Source organism: Chaetodon trifascialis, chromosome 6 (assembly GCF_039877785.1).
Source record: "Chaetodon trifascialis isolate fChaTrf1 chromosome 6, fChaTrf1.hap1, whole genome shotgun sequence".
Classification (NCBI taxonomy): Eukaryota; Metazoa; Chordata; class Actinopteri; order Chaetodontiformes; family Chaetodontidae; genus Chaetodon; species Chaetodon trifascialis.
This window is the reverse complement of record NC_092061.1, coordinates 25,728,341-25,749,475: the sequence shown is the minus strand read 5'-3', so window position 1 is coordinate 25,749,475 and position 21,135 is coordinate 25,728,341. Positions and strand designations below refer to the sequence as shown.

Below are 21,135 nucleotides of genomic sequence, written 5' to 3'. Positions count from 1 at the left end.
AAAACATATTTCCCTTGACGTTTTCACTGGAAAACATTATTTATGATCTCCGCCACAACAACGAGCTCAACCAAGAGCCCTCGAAACAGCATCTGGTGGAATGAGCTCACTCACTCATTGCAAATACACAGACTGAAGTTAGCACATTCGGGTAATTGCTCTGGCTTGTCACTACTTCCCATTGGTATAATGGACCTCCTGCCTCCTGCTGGGTTCGTTACACTGTCTTCTGCTCAATTTCTGATGATTGAAAGTAAAAGATTTGTTCATTCGAGTTGGAAATAAAGAAGTGTGGGGTGGCCTGGTATCTCACCTGGAGGAGCGTGCCCATGCATGCAGGCTGCAGCAGCCTGGGTTTGGTTGCAGCCCGGGCCCTTTGCTGCCTATCATCTCCTCTTTCTCCTCACTCTCATGTCTCTCTTCAGCTGTCACTATCCATTAAAGGCAAAAAGCCTGAAAAAAAGAATTTGAAAAAGGAAATAATGAAGTGCTTTCTGGCTTCTGTTGTCATCTCATAAATAAAACACTCTGTATTGTCCATAATGACTATTTTGTGTTCTGCTGTGTACTAACACCATCACTCATGTAGGAAATGGTTTTTCACATTCTCAGGAGACTGCTTACAACTTGTCTGGGTTTTTGCTTTGTGATTGAAAGCAGCAGCAGTGTACCAGAACTCGATCCATAATACATTCTACTGTATACAGAAGCTGATTTGCGCAGTTTTCTAGTTTTGATATCTATGTAGCTCTGGGCATGAATATTTAGTTCTACAATAGGCCTCAGCAACAAACTGTGCTGCTTTGAGTATCACAGATGCTAAAACATGCTGAAGGATTTCTCTTCAGGTCAGGGAAGTCTCAAACACTGATCATTTCTGACTATTGGAGGTTGCTCTAAGGTTTAACTATTGTTATTTGGCTCTCTCTAAGGAATTAGAATAGATGTTTTAATTAACTACAGAAACTTGATATGTTTCATAAACACTTCTGAAAGAGAAGAACACTGAATTGTATTGTATGCAATGAATGGAGAGATACAAACTACAAATGTAAACATGAATGATAAACCTTTGGGCGTGCCTGTTGTTAAGTGGTATAGGTAAACTTCTTAGGTTAAAAATGTACTTGATTGTTGCAGGTATATAATTTATGGCACAATTATTAACCCAGAATATGCAAACATCGTATCTTCATGTCTGGTAAATGAATCTGCTATCTTTGCTGTCATTTTAAGGAATACATAAAGAAGGTTTGGGGAAAGTGCTAATCTAAAGACAAACCAAATATGTCCAGATTTCATTAAAAGAACATCCCTCAGTCAGCACTCCTTCCATCCAGTGACTGTGCCTGACCCTACTGACAGAACCAGCCTGTGTAATCCTGGTATAGATATTTATGACATAATGTGTGTATAGAAGTTGAGTCTGTACTAGCTAGTCTGTTCTAGCTGAGAGTTATAGGGTCAGCATCACCAAAAGCAGCTTTAGGCCGCTGACATCAAGAAGATACCTCCCTTGTCCTCACCACCTCTGTTCTTTATTTCAGGAAGTGATGTCTGTGGAGGAGGAGTCCACTTCCTGTTACTGTCTGATGGATTCAACGAGCTGCCACCTGCTGCTGGACCAGCCGGGTTCATACGCCCTGGTGGGCGAGCCCCTGACGCAGGCTGCCGTCAAGAGGCTGAAGCTGGCTGTGTTCGGGAGCATGGAGGCGGGCTCCATGAGCTACAGCCTGCGGGTGTACTGTGTGGACAACACGCCGCACGCCTTTCAGGTGGGGGCTCATTGTTTTACCCTTTTGGTTTGTCAAACAAAGGTTGAGTCATTACCACTTCCTGCTGCGCTGTGTTTCACAGTTCTCCACAGTGTCATTTATTTATGAGGCCAGTAAGAACAGCTTAAGTAGGAAATACTTCGGCTTCCTTGATCCAAGTTTGAGCTCATAAACTGATCATTTATGGGGCAAAAGCTAATTTAATGCTAGACTGGTCTATTTGAAATTGGCCAAGCTGGAAGGTGTGCTTAGATACATTCTCCAATGCCTGTACTTATGTGGTTAAGAATGCAGGAATACTATGCCTTTTCCCAGTGCTTGAGTTAGTTGTTAAACCCATAAATGACCTTTTCATGGTAGTTTCTTCTGTAGCTGTACTTGCATGACATGACACCTGCACCATGTTTCAGATTTCCTACAACCAAAGAAGAATGTGTGCAATGAAAAGTGCTTCCCTTTGTGATTCTGTGCAGCCTTATTACGTATAAAAAGAATGAATGTAAAAGGAGAATGTGTCATGTGGAGGGCGTCACTCGTAGTGAGAATTATCACCTGAGTCTGAGTCACCTGAGTGTTTGGGCTTCTTTCAGCTCATCTTTTTTTTTTTTTGGATTGACTCTCACTTGTCTGATCAGTCTTTTTTTAAGTAAAAAAGCTCCGATAAACCCACAGCTCACTACCTGTCAAGCACCAAACAGCAGACAGACAAAGTAAGCAACTTGCAGGTGAAAATTTGTGAAGCATTTAGCAGCTAAAGAGCTGTATTTCCCTCAGGAGGTGGTGGATGTTGAAAACAAAGCCTACAAGGAGAGCAAATATTGGAGTGACAGTAGTCAGGTTGCCAGAAACACGACTCCAAATGAATGTTGCTCTGTGTCTGCAGTGTCTTGCTCCAGTGTCCTTGTGTCTCTGGATAATCCACGAATACACTGTCAAGTTCTCGCAGGGACGCTTTCTTAGTCCTAAGAAAACTGTTAATGAGGTTAGTGGATTATCCAGAGTAAGTGGGACGTTATTTCTCAAAAGACACTTTGCTTTTGAATGTCATTTTTCAAAGATGTGAGCGCCACAAATTAAGTTTCATTCAGTTCCATTGTGTTGCGATGGAGCCAGAAATCTCAGAGGCAAGTATCTGAAAACATGAGTGAAATACTAGAGGCTTGTGAGAAAGTCTGTTTTTTGTGACCCTTTAAATGAACAGGTCATCAGAGGAAGACAGCTACAATGATGGTGATTTGATCGTGTCTCAGTCTGCTGTTGGCCAATGTGTGCTTTTATTGTCACTTATTGCATTGGGGATGGTTTTGTTGAGAGAGGGAGAAGATCATTTCTTCCTCATTTCCCCCAACAGTGCAGAATTCAAACCAGCAAATTCAGCAGTCTTTCTGCAACTGTGCATCACAACTTTGGCTGTCTGTGACCTCTTTCACAAAAACGTGAGGATGCACATTTTCACTTTAGCAATTCCTACTCAGTTAGGAAGTACATATTGTAGGTCATGGCCTAGATTCAAACTGAACATCTTGTGTGTATGTGGTTTTTGCCTGGGCTGTCTGAGGCAGCAGGGACCTCAGCATGTGCTGTCTGCCAGTTAAACCATGAGTGATTGCAGACTCATTACCACTGTGAAACAATACTGCAGAGCTGATAGTGTGGACTCTGTAACAGCCTGACAGATTCTCTTGCAGAGGTTTTACTAGACTGAGACAAAGGCTGCCGTACTGTAATCACTGCCATTCACATGTTAACCAATCATTCTTTATTCTTTATTTTGTTTGATTTGATTATCCTTCTGCGACCTATAGGCTTTTTACGCATTGAGATCTCATCAGTGAACATCTGGGAAATCAAGCTTCCTCTCCTCCCAGGAGAGACTAGACTAACAGAAGAGCTGAGCCAGGCTGAACGGGGAACGGCGAGCCTTGTGACTGACTCTGCCTCCCTACCGCCTCTCTGTCATGTCACAGCCGTCAGTGGCAGCTGGCTTTAAAATGCATCCTGGATTTGGTTTATGAATTCCCAGCCTGCCGAACAGATGCCAGACTTTTGCGCGTCCCATGGGCTCCTGTCTGTTAGCACAACATCTCTGCTGTGTCTTTTCCAAGCTCCGGCACAATCACAGACTGGATTCTGGATCAACGGGAAGCCCGATGCAACCCAAACACTCGTGTTAGGGAGACATTTTCTTCAACTGACACTAAAGAAGAGTTGTGATTGGCATTTTTCTGATATTTTCTGTGATATTGCACAATGCTGCCGTCTCTTTTAGAGGGGTACCTCTGCAACAACTTTCTGAGTATTTACTGTAATGTACTTTTTCATTATGTCATGTCAGAGTTAGCAGATACAAATTCAGTTCAAGTTCAAAAATCAAAGTGAATTTTTTGGTGACATGGAACATCTTGATGATCAGGAATGAGCAGAAATAATGTCCCCAGGGTCACAGCATGCACGTCAAACTGCAGACACACTGGGTACAAGCTCCCTACCTAAACTAGCTGCCATATCAGTTCATTGCTGCTGCAGACGTTACGTGCAGTGTGAATGCTACCTGGAAATACTCCTCACCTCAACCTTTAACCTTTAGCTTTGATGAAGGGTCATTTCTACAATGTTCTGAATTCTACTACTGATGTAAATTCAGATTTCTAATTTTAAAAAAAAATCTTTTCAGTGTTCATCAACATAGAAACACTGGATGCTTCGGGATAGTTCTGTAGGGTTACCTTTATATTTTGGCCTGCAGTTATAATTCGTGTTGGTGCCTAAACATAACTTCAGCAAGCTTTATTTTGAAAGTGTAACTGGACGTTGAGAATGTGTTCAGTTTGACTCAGTCACTGCAGTAAGAGCATAGCCTTACATAGCTTCCTATAGCCATTAGCAGCACTGCAGTGATTTAAGCTGGGTAACTGGATTCTTCTGACCTGAAATGGGACTCATAGTTAACTTCTCTCCTTCAGTTTTTGTGTACACAGGTTTGTTTGCCTTAGCCTTTTTGTTAAACCAAATGTTTCCTTTACGGTTGCTCATCTTTTGTACTGATGATTCAACTGGGAGAATTTCATACCCATCGTGAATAGAGAATATCCAGTCCCTGGGATGAGCTCACTGTTGTAGACAGTCTATTTTAAGAGAAAATACGACTCATAAAGTCAAGTTAAATCACTTAGAACAAAAACAAAGGAGGAGAAAGAATGGGGATCAGTGTTTGGTAGTTGGGGACACACATTCACAGCTCGTTCACGTTTCCTGTGGCTGCTGATTGGTCAACTGAAGGTGCTGCTGCTTTGTTGCTGAAGGGGACTTCAAAGTCCCACATCTGCAGCCTCCTGCAACTTTTACCACTGGAACCCTGAACTCCCAAAATAACTCCACCACATTTGCAAGTCCTTTGTCTGGATTTCTCATTCTTTGTTGGCATTGCAACACTCCTCAGCTTTAAAACACGATCTAAGACATGTCATTCGTGTGCGATGTGTCAAACAGCAGACCAGCAACAGTCTCAGGCCACACAAAACTTCAGTCACGGAGAGTGAACCTTACAGATCCAAGCTAGCTGCATGCTATATGGGGAAAACTAGGGCATTGTATTTTTATTTGAAAATTTTCAGATTTGCAATGATGGACCAGCAGGTGCCAGAAGACACTTATCAGGGGACAGTGAGGGAGGGAACACACAAACTCCAGCAGAGTCCGGCTGCTCGGTGTTTTGACGTTTGTTTTGATGAGGCAGATGGCAGAGGAGGAACACCATATTTCATGTTCCCTGCTGCCACATGCCAATAACTGATTGTTCTCACACCTGCAGCAATAGGTATGCAATATGCAATACGCGCCGGGCACACTCTTCTGCAAACACATGTTTAAAAGTGAATACTCACACTGCACCATACACACAGACATGCATAACCATCTTGCACGCACAGACACTTAGTCAGAATCAATCAGTGTGGCCTGGCATTAGTCACAGCTCTGTTCTCTGTCTTTTCCCTTTGTGATTGAGATGGCTAAGGACAGACAGGCCAAACACGGAAACCATCCCACCGGGACACTGAACAATGATGACAGATGAATACCTGCGAGCGACAATCAAAGTGCTCTTTCATCATCACAAATTCAATTTGGGAGATGGACGTTTGCCCCCCCGATGCATGCATTTCCCCAGCATTAAATTCGAGCTTCAGTCTGTCAGGTTGAGGCTGCAAATGTGATGCTAATGTGAGCACCAGTGGTATGATTTGTTCAGCGGAGACTTAGCGTCACTTCTTGGCTTCTGTGTTAATATTTGTGATGAGTCAATTAGTGGATGTGACAGAGGAAAGCATTAGCAACAGGTGTTAGTGCTGATATGCAAAGGTAGTTTACCTTCAAAGGAGAGGATTCTTGTATCCTTAGTTTTCTCTCACGGTTGTCTCATTTCTCTTTCCCTCCTCTTGTTTTTTGTTTTCTTCTATACTATCTTCCTCTCCGATGCCCTTTTTCTTTCTGACTTCCTTCCTTCCATCCCCTCCTTTCCTTCCTTCCTTCCTTCCCTTCCCCTGCAGGGAGTCGTGGCCACAGAGAAGAGCAGAGGGGGTCAGCTCCTCGAGGAGCCAAAGATGTTGCCTTTCCGAGCGAACACCTTCAGCCTCCAGGTGTCCATCCAGGATGTTCCCCAGTTCCTGTGGAGCATCAAACCCTTTACCACATGTCAGGTATCCATGGCAGTAACTGAAAAGATATCTCATGGAAACATCCATTGGATACTCAAGTGTTAATTTGCAAGAATTAATTACTGCAGTGTTATCTGCACCGCTCCTCCCAGGGTTCACCTACCAGTCAAACAGTGCAAATGTTATATATTGTTGGATGTATGTTAATGTAATGTTAATCTGGTATCACTTTCTAATAAGGCACTCTGTAAGAGGATTTCAGATTTGTAATGTTTATTAGTTTTTAAAAAACCTAACTAATGGTTTACATTAAATACATTGAATTTCTTTTTATTTAAGTGTCATGTCATCTCCAGGTCCATCCCCCACTGGATTCCCAGACATCAATACTTAAAGTACAACAGTGAACAGCTTTCAGCCGTACTGGTCATACATATCCATCAGCTCATCTGTATTCATGATGCCATTAAACCAAAGATCACAAAATGTCCAATATAAAGGCCGGTGAAAAGCAAAATGATGCTTGATGAATTTCCCTCAGATCACACGCTGAGCACAAATCGACCCTTTTTCTTTCATAAATTATTTTCAGAAAAATAATCAAATTTCATTAATATTTAATGAATAAAGGTTCATGTTTTTCTCACTTTCAAATAAGTTATCAGGTCTGCATCTCTAAGGATAATTAAATCATTAGTATTGTCTTCTCTTTTTTCATTCAAGTCATAGATCCATCCAGTCTGATACATTTTACCAATAATTAATATTGCAGTAGATTGTTATTATACAGTTATTATTGGAAATGCTAAATGATCTACAGTATGTATTAGACTTCTGAAGATTTGTTTTTGTGATGATGTAGTCTGACTCACCAGATTGTGACTGTGGGGGAAGCCTCCACTGGCCGCCTATTTTAGATGTGCCTTTACTATCTTTTGATTGGTTTTAGGGAATTATTCAGACCCCAAAAGTAGAACTGAGACTCAGAGACCATGTAAAAGTTCAACAAAGGGCAATTTATTATAAGATTAGTGGTATTGAAAATCCAGAGTGATGGAGCTGGGCTGGCTGGATAATGTATTGTGAATCAGAGGCAAACAGTTGAGCAGAGCAGGCAGTGGCTGGAATCTTTGGGAGGAACACTGAAGACTGACGAGGATCAGGGTGTAGCAGGTAGACTGATGGGCAAGAGGCAGTGGAGCTGAAGCACAGGTAAAGTGGGATTAGGCTGGTTCAAAGACAGCAAGAGGAGATTTCATAGAACTAAGAGTCAGCTATGACACACTGAACATCTGACAAAGAGTAGAGCGTGTGGGTGTGCAAGAAACATTGCCACACCCTGAATGAGACACACACACCCATACACACAAACATCCATCCATCCATCCATCCGTTTTCTATACCTGACTATCCCTTTCGGGGCTGCGGCGGGGCTGGAGCCTATCCCAGCTGTCAGCGGGCGAGAGGCGGGGTACACCCTGGACTGGTCGCCAGTCGATCGCAGGGCAACATATACACAGACAACCATTCACACTCACACCTAGGGGCAATTTTAGTCACCAATTAACCCAATGAGCATGTTTTTGGTCTGTGGGAGGAAGCTGGAGTACCCGGAGAGAACCCACGCATGCACAGGAAGAACGTGCAAACTTCGCACAGAAAGGCCCTGCCCGACCCGGGGATCAAACCGACGACCCTCTTGCTGTGAGGCACGCGCACTACCTGCTGCCCCACCGTGCCGCCCTACACACAAACAGAGAGAGACAAAACAGGACAGACTAGGGAGGGGAAAAGAGCAGAAACACTGGGGATGAGGGAAGAATCCTGCTAGTAATCTGCAGTTTTACTGTTGCTATGGGAAGCAACAACAACAACAACAACAACAACAACAACAACAACAACAACAACAACAACCACCAAGCTAGCAACTTACTTGCTGATCTAGGCTAAAAAGTGCAAGTGACCCTAACCCAAATCAGCTAGCAGCTGCTACCTTTTCTTTTGCAGGGATGTATTTTTCTATGGCACTGTCACTGCATCCTGGGCAATCCTGGAGATAATTGTGATTGGTTTAAAGAAATGTTTTTTACTCCAGTGTTGACACATCGCTGTGGAGACAGGTGTCACATACCATATATTGTTTCAGTAATATCTATTCATTCTTTCCACAGCAGTTAGTGTCAGGTTAAGTGAAAAATCTGAAAACTGAAATTCTAATTCTGAATAATGATGAGCTGAGCTGAGCCTGTGCACTTGTTGACACCGCAGCTCCATCTTATAGCGCTCACCTGCATCTTAAACCCCTGATAGCTCTGGTTTAGCTGAGCCTGCTCTAAGCTGCAGCTAAGCCAGTCAGATGCTAAGTGACACAGCAACAGCACCCCTGGGTTTAGAAAGCAGCCTTCATAGCATCAGGCAGTGATGTTTGGAACCCACTGTTGTCGCTTATGCTCCTACAAAGAAGACACGTCGAATCCGGCTTGATGAAAATCATTTCTCTTCAGCTCATGACATTCATCTGGTTTTGACTTCACGTTTGTGTCTGCATGCACCATTTTGTGTGAATACCGCTGTCCTCTCTATCAAGACTCACGCCGACGGACGTGACTTGAGACGAATAGTTCAGTGTTTGTTCTGCTTGTAGGAGCATTAAGATGCAAACTTTACTGGAATGAACTGCAGCAGTCAGTGAATGCTGTTTCGTACCTTTTGTTGGCATTTGCAGAGCAGCTGAGCTGTGTCCCCACTCGTACGCTGTTGTTGCTTAAAGATCTGAATGCGGGGTGAAAGCTCTGTGGTTCAAAGACACCCACCTTCTCCACAGCCTTATTTATGAGGGCCTCGGGATGACAGGCAGGCAGGCACCGCCAGCCTGCTTTGGTGGAGCAGGTGTAGAATAATAGCCGAGCATCGTGCCATACATCAAGTCAGCTTTTAGCGCTAAAGAGCATCCAAGCTTTCCACGTCCATCACCCCTCCCCCTCTTCCTACTCTGCTACCACTCCCAGACTCCATTATCTGCTACGGTGAGCCGCACTGGGCAGCCAAGATCAAAGCCACAAGGGTTAAGTCATCAGTAGGCACACCGGTCACCACTTTTAATGTTGCGGTCTTCACTAAGAATCCTTTACAGGTCACATTTTAATATGCAGATATGGCAGACATGGAATCCTCAGAGGTCAAGGACGTTTCCCCACAGATGTGCCCGTTCTCTGGAAATTAATTATACATCAAAAGACAATCTTCTCCCTGTTCCCCATATTCCTACATATATTGCTTACAGCAGAAAGCCTGCAAGCTGCTTCTGCTGTCGGAGTTATTGTAAGAGGGAATGAGGGGCTGTATTTGTAAATGATATTGCCACATCTTCTGTCTCACCTCAACAATAGTTGTTTCTATGCATAAATATATCAAGCCACAAGACTTCAAAGCCAGCACTTACCTTTTATCTTGCTGTAAGTGGCTGAGCCTGTGACAGCATGGCCTCATGTACTGTAGAACAAGGAGCTGAATCATCTCATTTAGAGCATATGCTAACATTGCTGTGTACTGTGTTAAGTTTCTGTTGTCCCTCTTTTTCGTCTGCCTCCATAGGAGTTCTCCTTCCCCCAAGTGTGGTGCAGCAACCAGCAGCCCCTGCACTGTGCCTTCTCTCTGGAGAGATACAGCCCTGCCACCGCCCAGCTCTCCTGCAAAATCAGCGTGCGCCAGGTCAAAGGTCACGAGCAGATTCTGCAGGTCTACACGGCTGTGGCCGAGGTGAGGCTCTGCAGCTGCGGGAGGCAAGGCAGGGGGGACGTTTCACTTTCACGCTCAACCTTTATGTAACCTTCCTGGAGTGTGTCCACTGACAGCAGGGCCAGCTCTCCTGAGCTTGCATTGTGTATTATTAGAACAAGGAGGACACTCTTTCTTTCTTTCTTTCTTTCTTTCTTTCTTTCTTTCTTTCTTTCTTTCTTTCTTTCTTTCTTTCTTCACAGATTTATGCTAAACGCAGACATCACAGATCTAGGTGTTCACCATGTTCACTGTACATATTTTTTAACCTTTATGTGTTCAGGGAGACATGTGTTCCAGCAAATAGCCTGCATCACATTCACATGCACTAACACCTGGGAGCTGCCTGGTGTAACAGCGGTGTTCTGTCAGCCGCTGAGCAGCTCCACTGGAGCAGCTAGGAGTTAGAAATCCTCACTCAAGAGCACCTTGACAGTAGTTGTTAAGGTAGAAGAGAGTGCTACTCATTGATTTTACCCAACTGCTCATTCACAACCAGCCACAAATGTCCTTGTCCTACCTCAAGGCCACCCACACCATTTAACCACATACTATTACAGCAGGGACAAATTTGAACCACATGTCCAGACAATTGGCTAAAGAAAATGCAAATAGTTTTTATCCATTACTGTTATGTAAATATTAGGAGATCAGTGCAGCAAGATAAACAGTTGGCAGTGCTAATTCTCCAGTCAGTGCCATTGAACCATTTCAGTGAGAAGACATCATTAGAATAGCTCCAATCAAATCTCAAATGGTTAAAATATGACATTTACGTTTGTTTCATTGCTTCCAATATGCGCAAATTGAATATTTGCATAAGAGCACACATTCTCCTGTTTAGATCACTTTTTCATTGGTTTTATGATTATCTGTTCGTCGTACCTTAAGAAAGCTAGACTATTAATAGCTTAGCTTACTGATTGGCAAAAGGGCAGTGGGTCAGATCGGCTGTGCCTTTTTGGAGCGCCCACACTGGAGAGCAAGGCCAGGCCTGTTACACTTATACACTGAGAATTTTGAACAGATGATTACCATTTAAATATATTACATTTTTCCCACTTTTCCAGCAGTTGTGTGAATTTGGAATAGAGAGTGACAGTTTCCACCCTGACATTGACCTTTCAATAAATGCAAAGGGGCAAAAAGGTTTAATGCATCTAAACTCCTCATTTACTTCTTTTGCTCTTAAACCTTTTCCTTATTTAAAAAAGAGGTTTAATGGCCTCATTTACTTGAAGATTCAAACAGTAAATCTTTTCAGGGCTCGTTGTTTCATTTGTCAAATTTCACATGCACACATACAAAGTAAAACCACACTAAAATTTGCCTCCACACTGTGCTCCACACTGTACCTTGTGGTGAGCATATCATGCTGTGTCGATCAGTGATGTCAGGGTTCCAGTGGGTAATAAATAAATAGTGAGCAGAGCCATCACAAACTGTAAACAGTGTAAGAGAGCCATGCTGTTGATAGTCTGCCAATATGATGTACTAAACAGGTTGATGGCACACAGTAGAATAATGACTGTAATTCTGTCTTTCCAAACACAGTTTGGTCAGTGTTTTTATTGGCACATCCGCTCAGTCGTAAGTGAACTGCGAGTCCACTGGAGCCCACTGGAGATTGAACACAAACTGGATGCCTCAATTTATCAGTTACATGGGCTTCAGTTGAAGCAAATCTTGGAGTTGGGTTGGGCATTTGTGAAGGCATTGCCTGCCAATAAAATAGAAATGAAAAGGAACATCGGGAGACGACAAACATGCTTGAGGTATCGAAGAGTTCGTGTGTTGAAGCTGCTGTGCTGCAGTTGGAGAGTCAAAGTGGCAGATAATAGAATGTTGAAAGGCCAGATCGAAAAGTTGCTGCCAACATAAAGACATGAAGCAATATGATGTGTGGAAAATGTGGTCTTTTAGTTATACCTCACCCTGAATCCTGAGCGCCAAACACACCTGTAGGCTTGAAATGTGACTTGAAGGCTTACAGTCTGCCTCTTTGTGGAAGTCGATTCCTGCTGATTGAAACAGACATTGGATGCATTTCTTGCCTGCAAGAGGCATCCTAATGTATAGAAAATCGGCACATTGGCTACCAGATGTTTCCACCTCCTTCGTCTAGCAAATTTTGTTCGCAGTCAGATGTTTTAAAACTTGTCCCCAGTAAATCCCACCCATCTGCCTCTCCAGTGTTGTTAAAACAAGCACAAAGCCACATTTGCAAATCCTATCTGACCCTGGTCTGATTATTGTCTGTTTCTGCTGTGTTTCTCCAGACTGAAAAGGAGTCAGTTCCATTTTTTATGCAGACAGACTGCACCATCACGTCCCAGACGGGGCCCAAGGCCTTCAAAATCCCCTTGTCCATCCGCCAGAGGATCTGTGCCACCTTCGACACTGCCAACGCCAAGGGCAAGGATTGGCAACTCTTAGCCCAGAAGCTCCGCTTAGATCGGTGAGCGTATGATGTGCATCCTCCCTGAGATTTCATGATCTGTGCACCCTTTTTTCTGCAATGGCCTCGCCTAGAACGCACGCTGACGAGAATCTTAACAATCCTGCGAGTGTTGTTAATCTCATGAATGTGGCTTTACATGCGGTTTGTCGCCAGGTATCTTTTATTCTTCATAACAGTTAATCAGGAGTTTTGGGGGGGTTTTGAAGTGTTGTATATGTACTTATCTAACACTTCTGTTTATGTTGATTAGTCAGTCAAACACACATCTGATTACTAACGTATCACTTGTTTGTCCTTTTTTATCAAATAAGAATATGCATTTATGATGCAACACTGCTAATATTTAGTCAATCCAGTTGTTGTCTTTGCTTGGTCTTAGCTTGTGGCAGCTATAATCTCCTGTTAAGTGCATGATTCATGAGACGCTGGTATCTAAGAGTCCTTTGGGATTCCAAATTATCCAGATAAGCTTTCCTCTCCAAGTTGGGCAGCTTTGAACTGAGCCTGATGTGACCAAAGGCTGCAGCCTTTTATGTTGCTGGATGTTTTTCCTCTTGTGACACACTGGGGAGCGGCAGTGAAACACTGCCCCCAACTGGATTCTACACAACATGATACGTGCAGGCAATGTATTGGCATGGCAACAAGATGTCTTTAATTTTGGCAGCACCTGAGAATTAAATCTAAAAGTGTGTGTGTGTGTGTGTGTGTGTGTGTGTGTGTGTGTGTGTGTGTGTGTGTGTGTGTGTGTGTGTGTGTGTGTGTGTGTGTGTTACTAATTACTAATCTTCTGTCATGGTAAATAATTTAGATTACATTTTTAATAGTCTTAAAAGGTTATAGTTTTTTTGTTTTGTTTTGTTTTACCTCCATGTAAAACCATCTGGTTTCGTTTACTACACCAAGACAGTTTGTCCTAAACTATTCAGCAACAGATAGATATCATGAGTAGATTTCCTAATAACTGAATGACGGGGACTCAAGGGTCCAGATGGGTTTTGTTAGTATTGATTGTGGGACTGATCTGAGTGTTGTGGGACATGTGTTCTTTGTACAATGCTTTCTCAACCAAGATATAATTATAGGATAATTATTTTTAAAACCTAGAAAACAAATGTTTGGGGTCTCAAATACTAATTATTTTGTGTTTCCTGTGAAATTGATTTGTAGTTGTTGAAATGTTTATTATTTGGGCCTTTTACAGCCTAGCGTTTACGGCATGTAATCATAATTTGCAGTATTTAAAAAGACTGTAATTTATAGCATGTACACCATGGCCCTGCCACATTACAGAAGAGACATCTTCCACAGTACAAACTGTATGACAAAATCTCTAATAATAGACACATTTGTATCGTTTGAGGATAGACGTTATCATATCGCCCATCCCTGTGAGCCACAAAGCAGTTTCATGGCATATAGAATGTTTGATCTTTTGTCAGCTTGGCAAGTACTGTGCCTGGGCCCCGCTGATTATAAAATGTACTCAAAATCATCACTGACTGGTTCCCCTCTTTAAAGGATAAGTCTGGTGATATGCTTTATTTTTCTTATTGTCAACAAATCCCATGAAAGCACCCAAACCAACAATGCATGAATCCTATTAACAAGTATTGTGTGTGTATAAAGGCTTGATATATCTTCTTCCTTTGTGCCATAGAGCTCCATTGTCCAAAAACGAAAAAGCACATCAGTGAGCCTCACTGTGGCGCTGGCTGACATGTTCTTTCATTACCATGAACACACACACTGCAGTTTGTTTTGACTCAATCCCACATGCATCATCCCACATCTGTCCTAAAGACTCACAAGAGCAACAAATGTGTATTAATCCATAGCTGAAAATAGTCCCCAACAAATGCACTATTTCCATTTGTTTGCTAAAAACTACAGTACCCAGCTAGGATTTTAGATTTTGCTTGAAAGTGTGTATTTGTGACCTTTCTAAAGATTTTCACTGAGAGCCAGCAGGCTGCAGGCTGAGTGCCACAGAAAGGGAAGGGGAAAGTATTGAGAGACAGACTAACACATTGTTGGTTTTGGTCTTTAAATGGAATTTGTTGTCAGAAAGAAAAAATAGAATAACATGAGCCTTATCCTTTAAGGTCCACTGTTTAAGATTTGCTGGCCTGATTTCCTGTGCATCAAAATGACTGCTGTCTTTTATGAAACAAATGTATCCATAATTACCAAGCATACGGTCAGTATCTGACTCCAACATGACACATTTTCTCCATCTCTGATGATGACCCCTTCCTGTGTTCATTAATCCAGCGTTGTGTGCTCCCCCACAGAAACCTGGGTTACTTTGCAAAGCAGCAGAGTCCGTCAGCAGTCATACTGAGCCTGTGGGAGGCTCGCCACCAGGACACTGCTGACCTTGACTCTCTAGCCAGTGCCCTGGAGGAGATTGGCAAGATCCACTCCAAAAGCTCCCCCAAGGACCAGGATGAGCCAGAGTCTGACTTCAATCACATACAAGCGGGCAGTCTGTGCGGAACGGGCACACTAACAAATCAGAAGACAGAGGACTCTGCTCCTGAATACACAGGCTGAGCGAAAAAGATACAGTGAGTGAAACTGACAAAACAAGGCATATATCTGTGTATGTGCACGGCCAGTGATGGACTACACACTGTGGCGGAGCGCTGGAAGATCACCAGGTTGTCTATGAGTCGATGGTGCGAGCAGTCAACAAGCTGACCAATCACAACAGGTCGAGGTGAGCCAGTACCTGCTGTGGATCTCTACCCCTCTCTTTTCAGAATCCGTCCTAGGATGGACTGTAAATTTTTTTCTGCCTTTCCACTCGACACTTCAGTTCATTTTTAATTTACTTGCTCCTTGCTTTAAGTTGAAGAGGGTGAGTGGTGAGGGAGGTGTAGAGGGGTAATTCCTTAACTTTTCTGCCCATTATTTTCTCTTGGAAGAGATGGGAGCTCCTTTTTTCCTTGGGACTGTCATGCTGTCCCCCTGTCCTTTTCCCAGTGGTCAATATGGCAGCTGGACATATTTGCATAGAGGTTCTCATATGCAAATAAGGTAATCCACCTGTGGTGTCATTTCAGAAACACCTGATCTATTTTCTCTTCTATTCCCCCCACATCATATCCCTGTGTCAGTGAGTGAATGAGGACTTAGAAACTACTTTTTTGATGTTCAATATTATATTTTTAAAAGAAAGCTGCTGATTGCTTAAATGTTGTGATTGTGAACTTTCAAAGCCAAGTATCTTGAAATTTACCCATTTTCATCTCTTAAAAAAATCAAAAAAATGTCATCTGTTTGACATTTGGCACCTCTAATGGACAGTCAGTGTTGTATGATCATTTATAGAAAAAAATCCTTGAAAAAATTCAGTATTAGCCCCAGTCTTAGCTGGAAGAACGGCACAGTCAGAGGGTGACTTCCCAAGTGTTGTATGGAAAAAAAAAACAAAAAAAACATGGTTGTAGTGTAATGTGGCAGAGTGCGATTTCTAACCATGGAATTACAGTTCATTACAGTTTCCTCCACCAAGAGATAGAGAGGAAGGAAGCTGTAAAACATCATTTCCTGGCACAGCAGGGAGTATATCCCCGCATCTTATCACCCAATTCCCACCATTAACACCCGTCCCATAGACCTCATATCAGGCCCCTACACATCCGACTGCCCCCCCCCCAACACACCCCACCCCCCCACCCCCAACACACATGCACACACACATTGGCATTTCATGGCTACAGAGGTCATGTGCACATGGACTGGGAGCTTGCGTGCTGTGCAACAAACGAAAAAAGGAATATTAATGGTGTCAGTGTCAGAAACACACCATGCAGTCACATATCTGTTGAAATCAATGCTAAACACACTCATCCTAAGAGAACAATAAGGGATGATCTGGGTGTGAGGCTCAAAACAGCAAAAGCTATTTGGTGTCAACCACTGAGGCAATGGTCAATGGAAGCATTAGCTCAGCTACAGGGTTAGCAGTCGTACTGTATGACCTTCTGTGTGGAATAATCTTTTAGGAAGATGCCTCCAGATAAAGAAGATCTGTTATCGTTTAAGAAGACCATTAAACTTTTAACCTCACTGAATTGTACACTGTTATTCTATTCAACTGAACAGGACAGAGCTCCGAAAACTGATTTAATTATATGCTGAACCACTTTTTAACTCACATTTTAATTCATCCCTTTTACATGAAATGTATCTAGAAATAAAATCCAGCCTTCATACCGCAGGGAGGGTTGCATACTGTACCTCAAATCTCAATGGGTCTCTGCCTTCACTCTGCCAGAGAGATGCATGCTGGGTAAATAAGGCCACCCAAATTATGCAATAATGTTCTCTCACTTACCCCTAGTCATATCTAGCCACTCAAATAGTGTTGTTTGCCCTCTCCAGGTTTTGAGATGTCTGCCTCTGAGTTTTCTGCATCGTCATTCATGGTGCTCATGGTACTGAAACACTGAAACAATGTCCTGGTACTGGTACTCTGGAAGTGTTAGCACTTTTCATACGGACTATTTCTCATGTAGAAATAAACAGCACCACAAATTAAACTGCATTTGCATCCATTTAAAGTCAGCGGCAGATGTTTCAAAACCTGGACAAATTAAAAAATGAGTATATTAAGTGTTTAAGTGTCTTCAGGTTTCCTACTATGGAAGCCTAAATGATGGGCTCGCTAATATATACTTTAAGAAGTAGTCAGTTTATCACAGACACACGTGGAGAGGCAGGTTATAAAAACAGCTGACTGTATCAAATGTCCAACTTTTTCCTCCTGCTGTCAAACACTGAACAGCACATCTGCGCCTTTGTCTGAGGTGTTAGCAGGTGTTTGCTGTGTGGAGGTTAGCCTCATTTGTGACTTGAGCACTCCGTACATACCTCTGTGATTTAGTCACACAGCATTATGCAAATTTTAGGAAAACATTTTTTTTTAGGAATTTACCCATCTGTCTGCCCGACGTAGTGAAATGTTTGCTCGGGATGAAATCTACATATAACTCAGACTGCAGTGCCCGCTGCCTCGACCTGGCACAAGCTCGAGTGCTGAGGTCACAAATGAGGCTACGTTGACTGTAGGTCTGTGTTTTCACTTTTCAATGAGGGTGTACTTTTAAAATGTAGCCTCTTTTTGCTCTTGTAAATCATTATTAAAACAAATAAACACACGGAAGCTAATTTTGACTGTGACACGATGCCATCTTATTCACCTTGACTCCTCCTTAAGTAAAGAAAAAAAGCCATCCTTTGTTCAGTACAGCAATGAGTTATTATCAGTCCTTTTATGGTAAACATCAGTGATCCCTGTGGCTTGAGTCTTGGCTTTTCACAATCTCACCACTACTTTCATTCAGGAAATAAGCTTACAAATCACAGTACCTGGAACCATGTGCAAACATACAGAATGAGTAATGTGGGCCAAATGAACGTGCTGGCTTGGATCTTTGTTCTCCCTTACACACTTGATATCGTTGTGGTATTCAGTTGAATCAGTCTTTTATCTATACCTGAGTGTATTGTGCCCACAAGTCCTAAATCATCTCCAATCTCTGTGTTGATTCTTCCAATCTCAATTGTATAAGAATCAAAAGAGGTAATTCAGAAAAAAAGCCAGTGTCTATTTCTTTATCTTCAAATTGGTACCTCCAACCACTGACTTACATAACTGATTTACATAATTCTGTCGCCTAGTTAGAGAGATAGAGAGCTAAATGTATTTTCAATATGTCTTTCAGAGGTTTATCAGGAGCGATATGGCACCTTTGAATATGTCAGAGTATTTCTGACCTGATATATGTGAATGATTTCATCTCGCTATGACAAAGAACCATTTTGATTTCTCTGCATCATCTCTATGCATTTCTAATCCAATTCTGTTCATCTTTTTATGTAATTTAAACTGGTAAGTGAAGAAAGTGAAAAGTAATCTCTTTTTTCCCCCCTCATTATGATTATTGATTGATCCTTAATTGTGACTAACTGGATTCTCCTTCTCATTCCTGCAAGCAAAGAATGTCAAAAATGGAAATGTGTGCTTTTGTAACGCTTAGCGGTGGCTTATGTTGCATCAAGAGCAACCTGTCTGTGCGGTACACCCCATCACACTCAGCATCCGCTGTCATCCTGGATGTGTTTCAGCTCTGTCTACTGTATCTCATCAATGTGTTGAAATTCTGTTTTTTAAAAGTAACTCAGACACACACATACACACACACACACACACACACACACACACACACACACACACACACACACACACACAACGTATTCTCACTATGTATAATGCTTTGGTGTAAGACTAATCCTGTTTCATGAGATTAAAAGTTCACTGTTGAGTCCATGATTTTCTGTCACCTGAGTTGTTCGGTCTCATGCTCCTTTTTGCTTCACGCATGGCCTTTGGCTTCATATCACTATTCTTGTGCCTTGTTTAACTACTGTAAATGGTGAATGTTGTAAAGTACAGATGGGGATGAAAAAAAAGAACAATTAATCATACTGACATACATTTAAAAGTATTAGTTGAAAAAGTATTTAAGATTATAATATTGAATAGGCTGCAGAGCTTTTCTAGTGCTGAACATCTATGTTTGGTAATGCCAGGGCAGCTTTGTGGTATATTGTATCTATAATTATGGACATTTTGGATGTTTTCTGTACAGTAGAAATTTGCAAATGTATATGCAGCCTTTTGGAAATAAATGTACAGTTGAAAGATCTCAACTTGTCTAAACGTAAGTTATTGTGCAGTGAAGCTACCCATAAGTGGAACTGACCTGGAGTGGATTATGTGAATGTAGAATATGTAGAGAGCTGATATGTGGCGTTTAAGCTTCGACCTTGTCACACACCGCAAGGAAACATCAGGGTGCGCGCAGTTCTTTTTTTTATAGCGGTTTGAATATGATGTAGTTTAAACATCTTAATATATTGCTTAATCAGTGTAATGTTATATTGATTATATTGCTAAACTAACATAATGTTATACTGATTATTGATTTAGCATTACACTCCAATCACACTGTCAAACGCATAATGGAATTTAAAAAAAAGATCAATATCAATGCAGCTGAGCCATTGATAAAATCTCTTGGAATTCATGTGTTCTTTTTTGTTAAAACCTGGCACCCGCATTACCCATGATGCCACTGTCCGAGCAGCAGCTGATGCAGCCTTCAGCCTCTAACCTCAAGCGGAGACGAGGGGCAGACTACAGAGGTCTGGTCAGCTCCATACTCTTGGATTTTGTTTTCATTTGACGCAAGTGACATCACGTGAGGCAATTTTTCAGACTTACAACAGCTCCTCCGGAGGCATGAAAGGCTTTGTGCAGCTTTTTCTCTCGTTTGCAATCATACTCCCCAAGACCTGAGAACAGACTTTAATGTGTGTAAAATCAGTGACCTCCCCTTTAATGTTGATTATTAAAAATGAATAACAACACATTGAACTTACACTACAGTTCATGTGTTAAAAGAGAAAAACATTTCACCCCATTTGTCCATCACACTGACTGAATGTTGCACTTTTCTGAAGGTGGGGTGTTACTGTAAACATCCGTTAACCCTGAAAATATTTCCTAATGTCACTGCAAAGGAAAAAAAGTTCCGGAAGCAGGCTCACTCTTCCATGTATGAGGAATGTGTCAGTAATGGGGAACAGTCAGTATTTCACAACTGCAGGTGTGTCTCCGGATGTTACTGCTGTGAGAAACAGCCCACGGCTTTGATTGAAATTATGGCTTGGATGAAGGCCATTAAACACAATCCCAGAAGAATGGGACGACTCAACTCATGTTTGTAGGAATGGCACAATCTTACATGTTATCTTATCTCTAAAATGGAAAGAATGAAGGCAATACTGAAGCCATTCAGGACTGACCTCAGCTAGATTAATACAGCTGTCATTACAGAATTAATTGTTCTTTTTGCACATGGCTGTAATGTTCTTGTGCCAATAGAACTACTGTACGTTCTGGCTCTAACTGCTAACGGCGAAGTGGCCAAGTCATGGTCATTTACGCCACTATGGGAGACAGGTGGGATGATTTAGCTTGATGTTCCATTTGTCACAGCATTTACTGCCAGCTGCATCTTAGTTAGTGAAAAAAGCCCTGGTAGCCTCACTGACAGCTACTTGAAATTGACAGAATCGTGTCCCCATAGCGGTGGGCTACTGGCCAGTGCATAAAGCTGCAACATCTTAGCAGCTGTAAACTTGTTTTTTTTGTGTGTGTGTGTTTTTTAAACAACTAAAGACACAAACCATCCGTTCCTCATCATTACAGTAATGACCACCTCAGCATCTTCCACTCACTGAAGGAGAATTTTCTCTGAACCTTGTTATCTGAAGGATGATAATTTCCATTCATCATAATTAAGCTGTTCCCTTCTCTGTGTCTGAGTAATCTATGTGGTGTTCAAAGGCTGTAGTACTGGTCTGTAGCATGTTGTTCTGGTTCTGTGAG

General features: G+C 42.2%; 1 protein-coding gene across 2 annotated transcripts in view; it reads left to right on the top strand.

Annotated features, from left to right (window-relative positions):
- unc5db (unc-5 netrin receptor Db) overlaps positions 1 to 16,443 on the top strand; it is a 174,210-nt gene extending 157,767 nt beyond the window's left edge. For both annotated transcript variants that reach the window (XM_070965102.1, XM_070965101.1), the window contains 5 exons: positions 1,548 to 1,775; positions 6,323 to 6,472; positions 10,025 to 10,189; positions 12,487 to 12,665; positions 14,963 to 16,443. In XM_070965102.1, coding sequence (XP_070821203.1) covers positions 1,548 to 1,775; positions 6,323 to 6,472; positions 10,025 to 10,189; positions 12,487 to 12,665; positions 14,963 to 15,224 — 984 coding nt within the window. In that variant the 3' untranslated portion in view covers positions 15,225 to 16,443. The remainder of the gene's footprint in view (positions 1 to 1,547; positions 1,776 to 6,322; positions 6,473 to 10,024; positions 10,190 to 12,486; positions 12,666 to 14,962) is intronic.
- Positions 16,444 to 21,135: the final 4,692 nt, after the last annotated feature.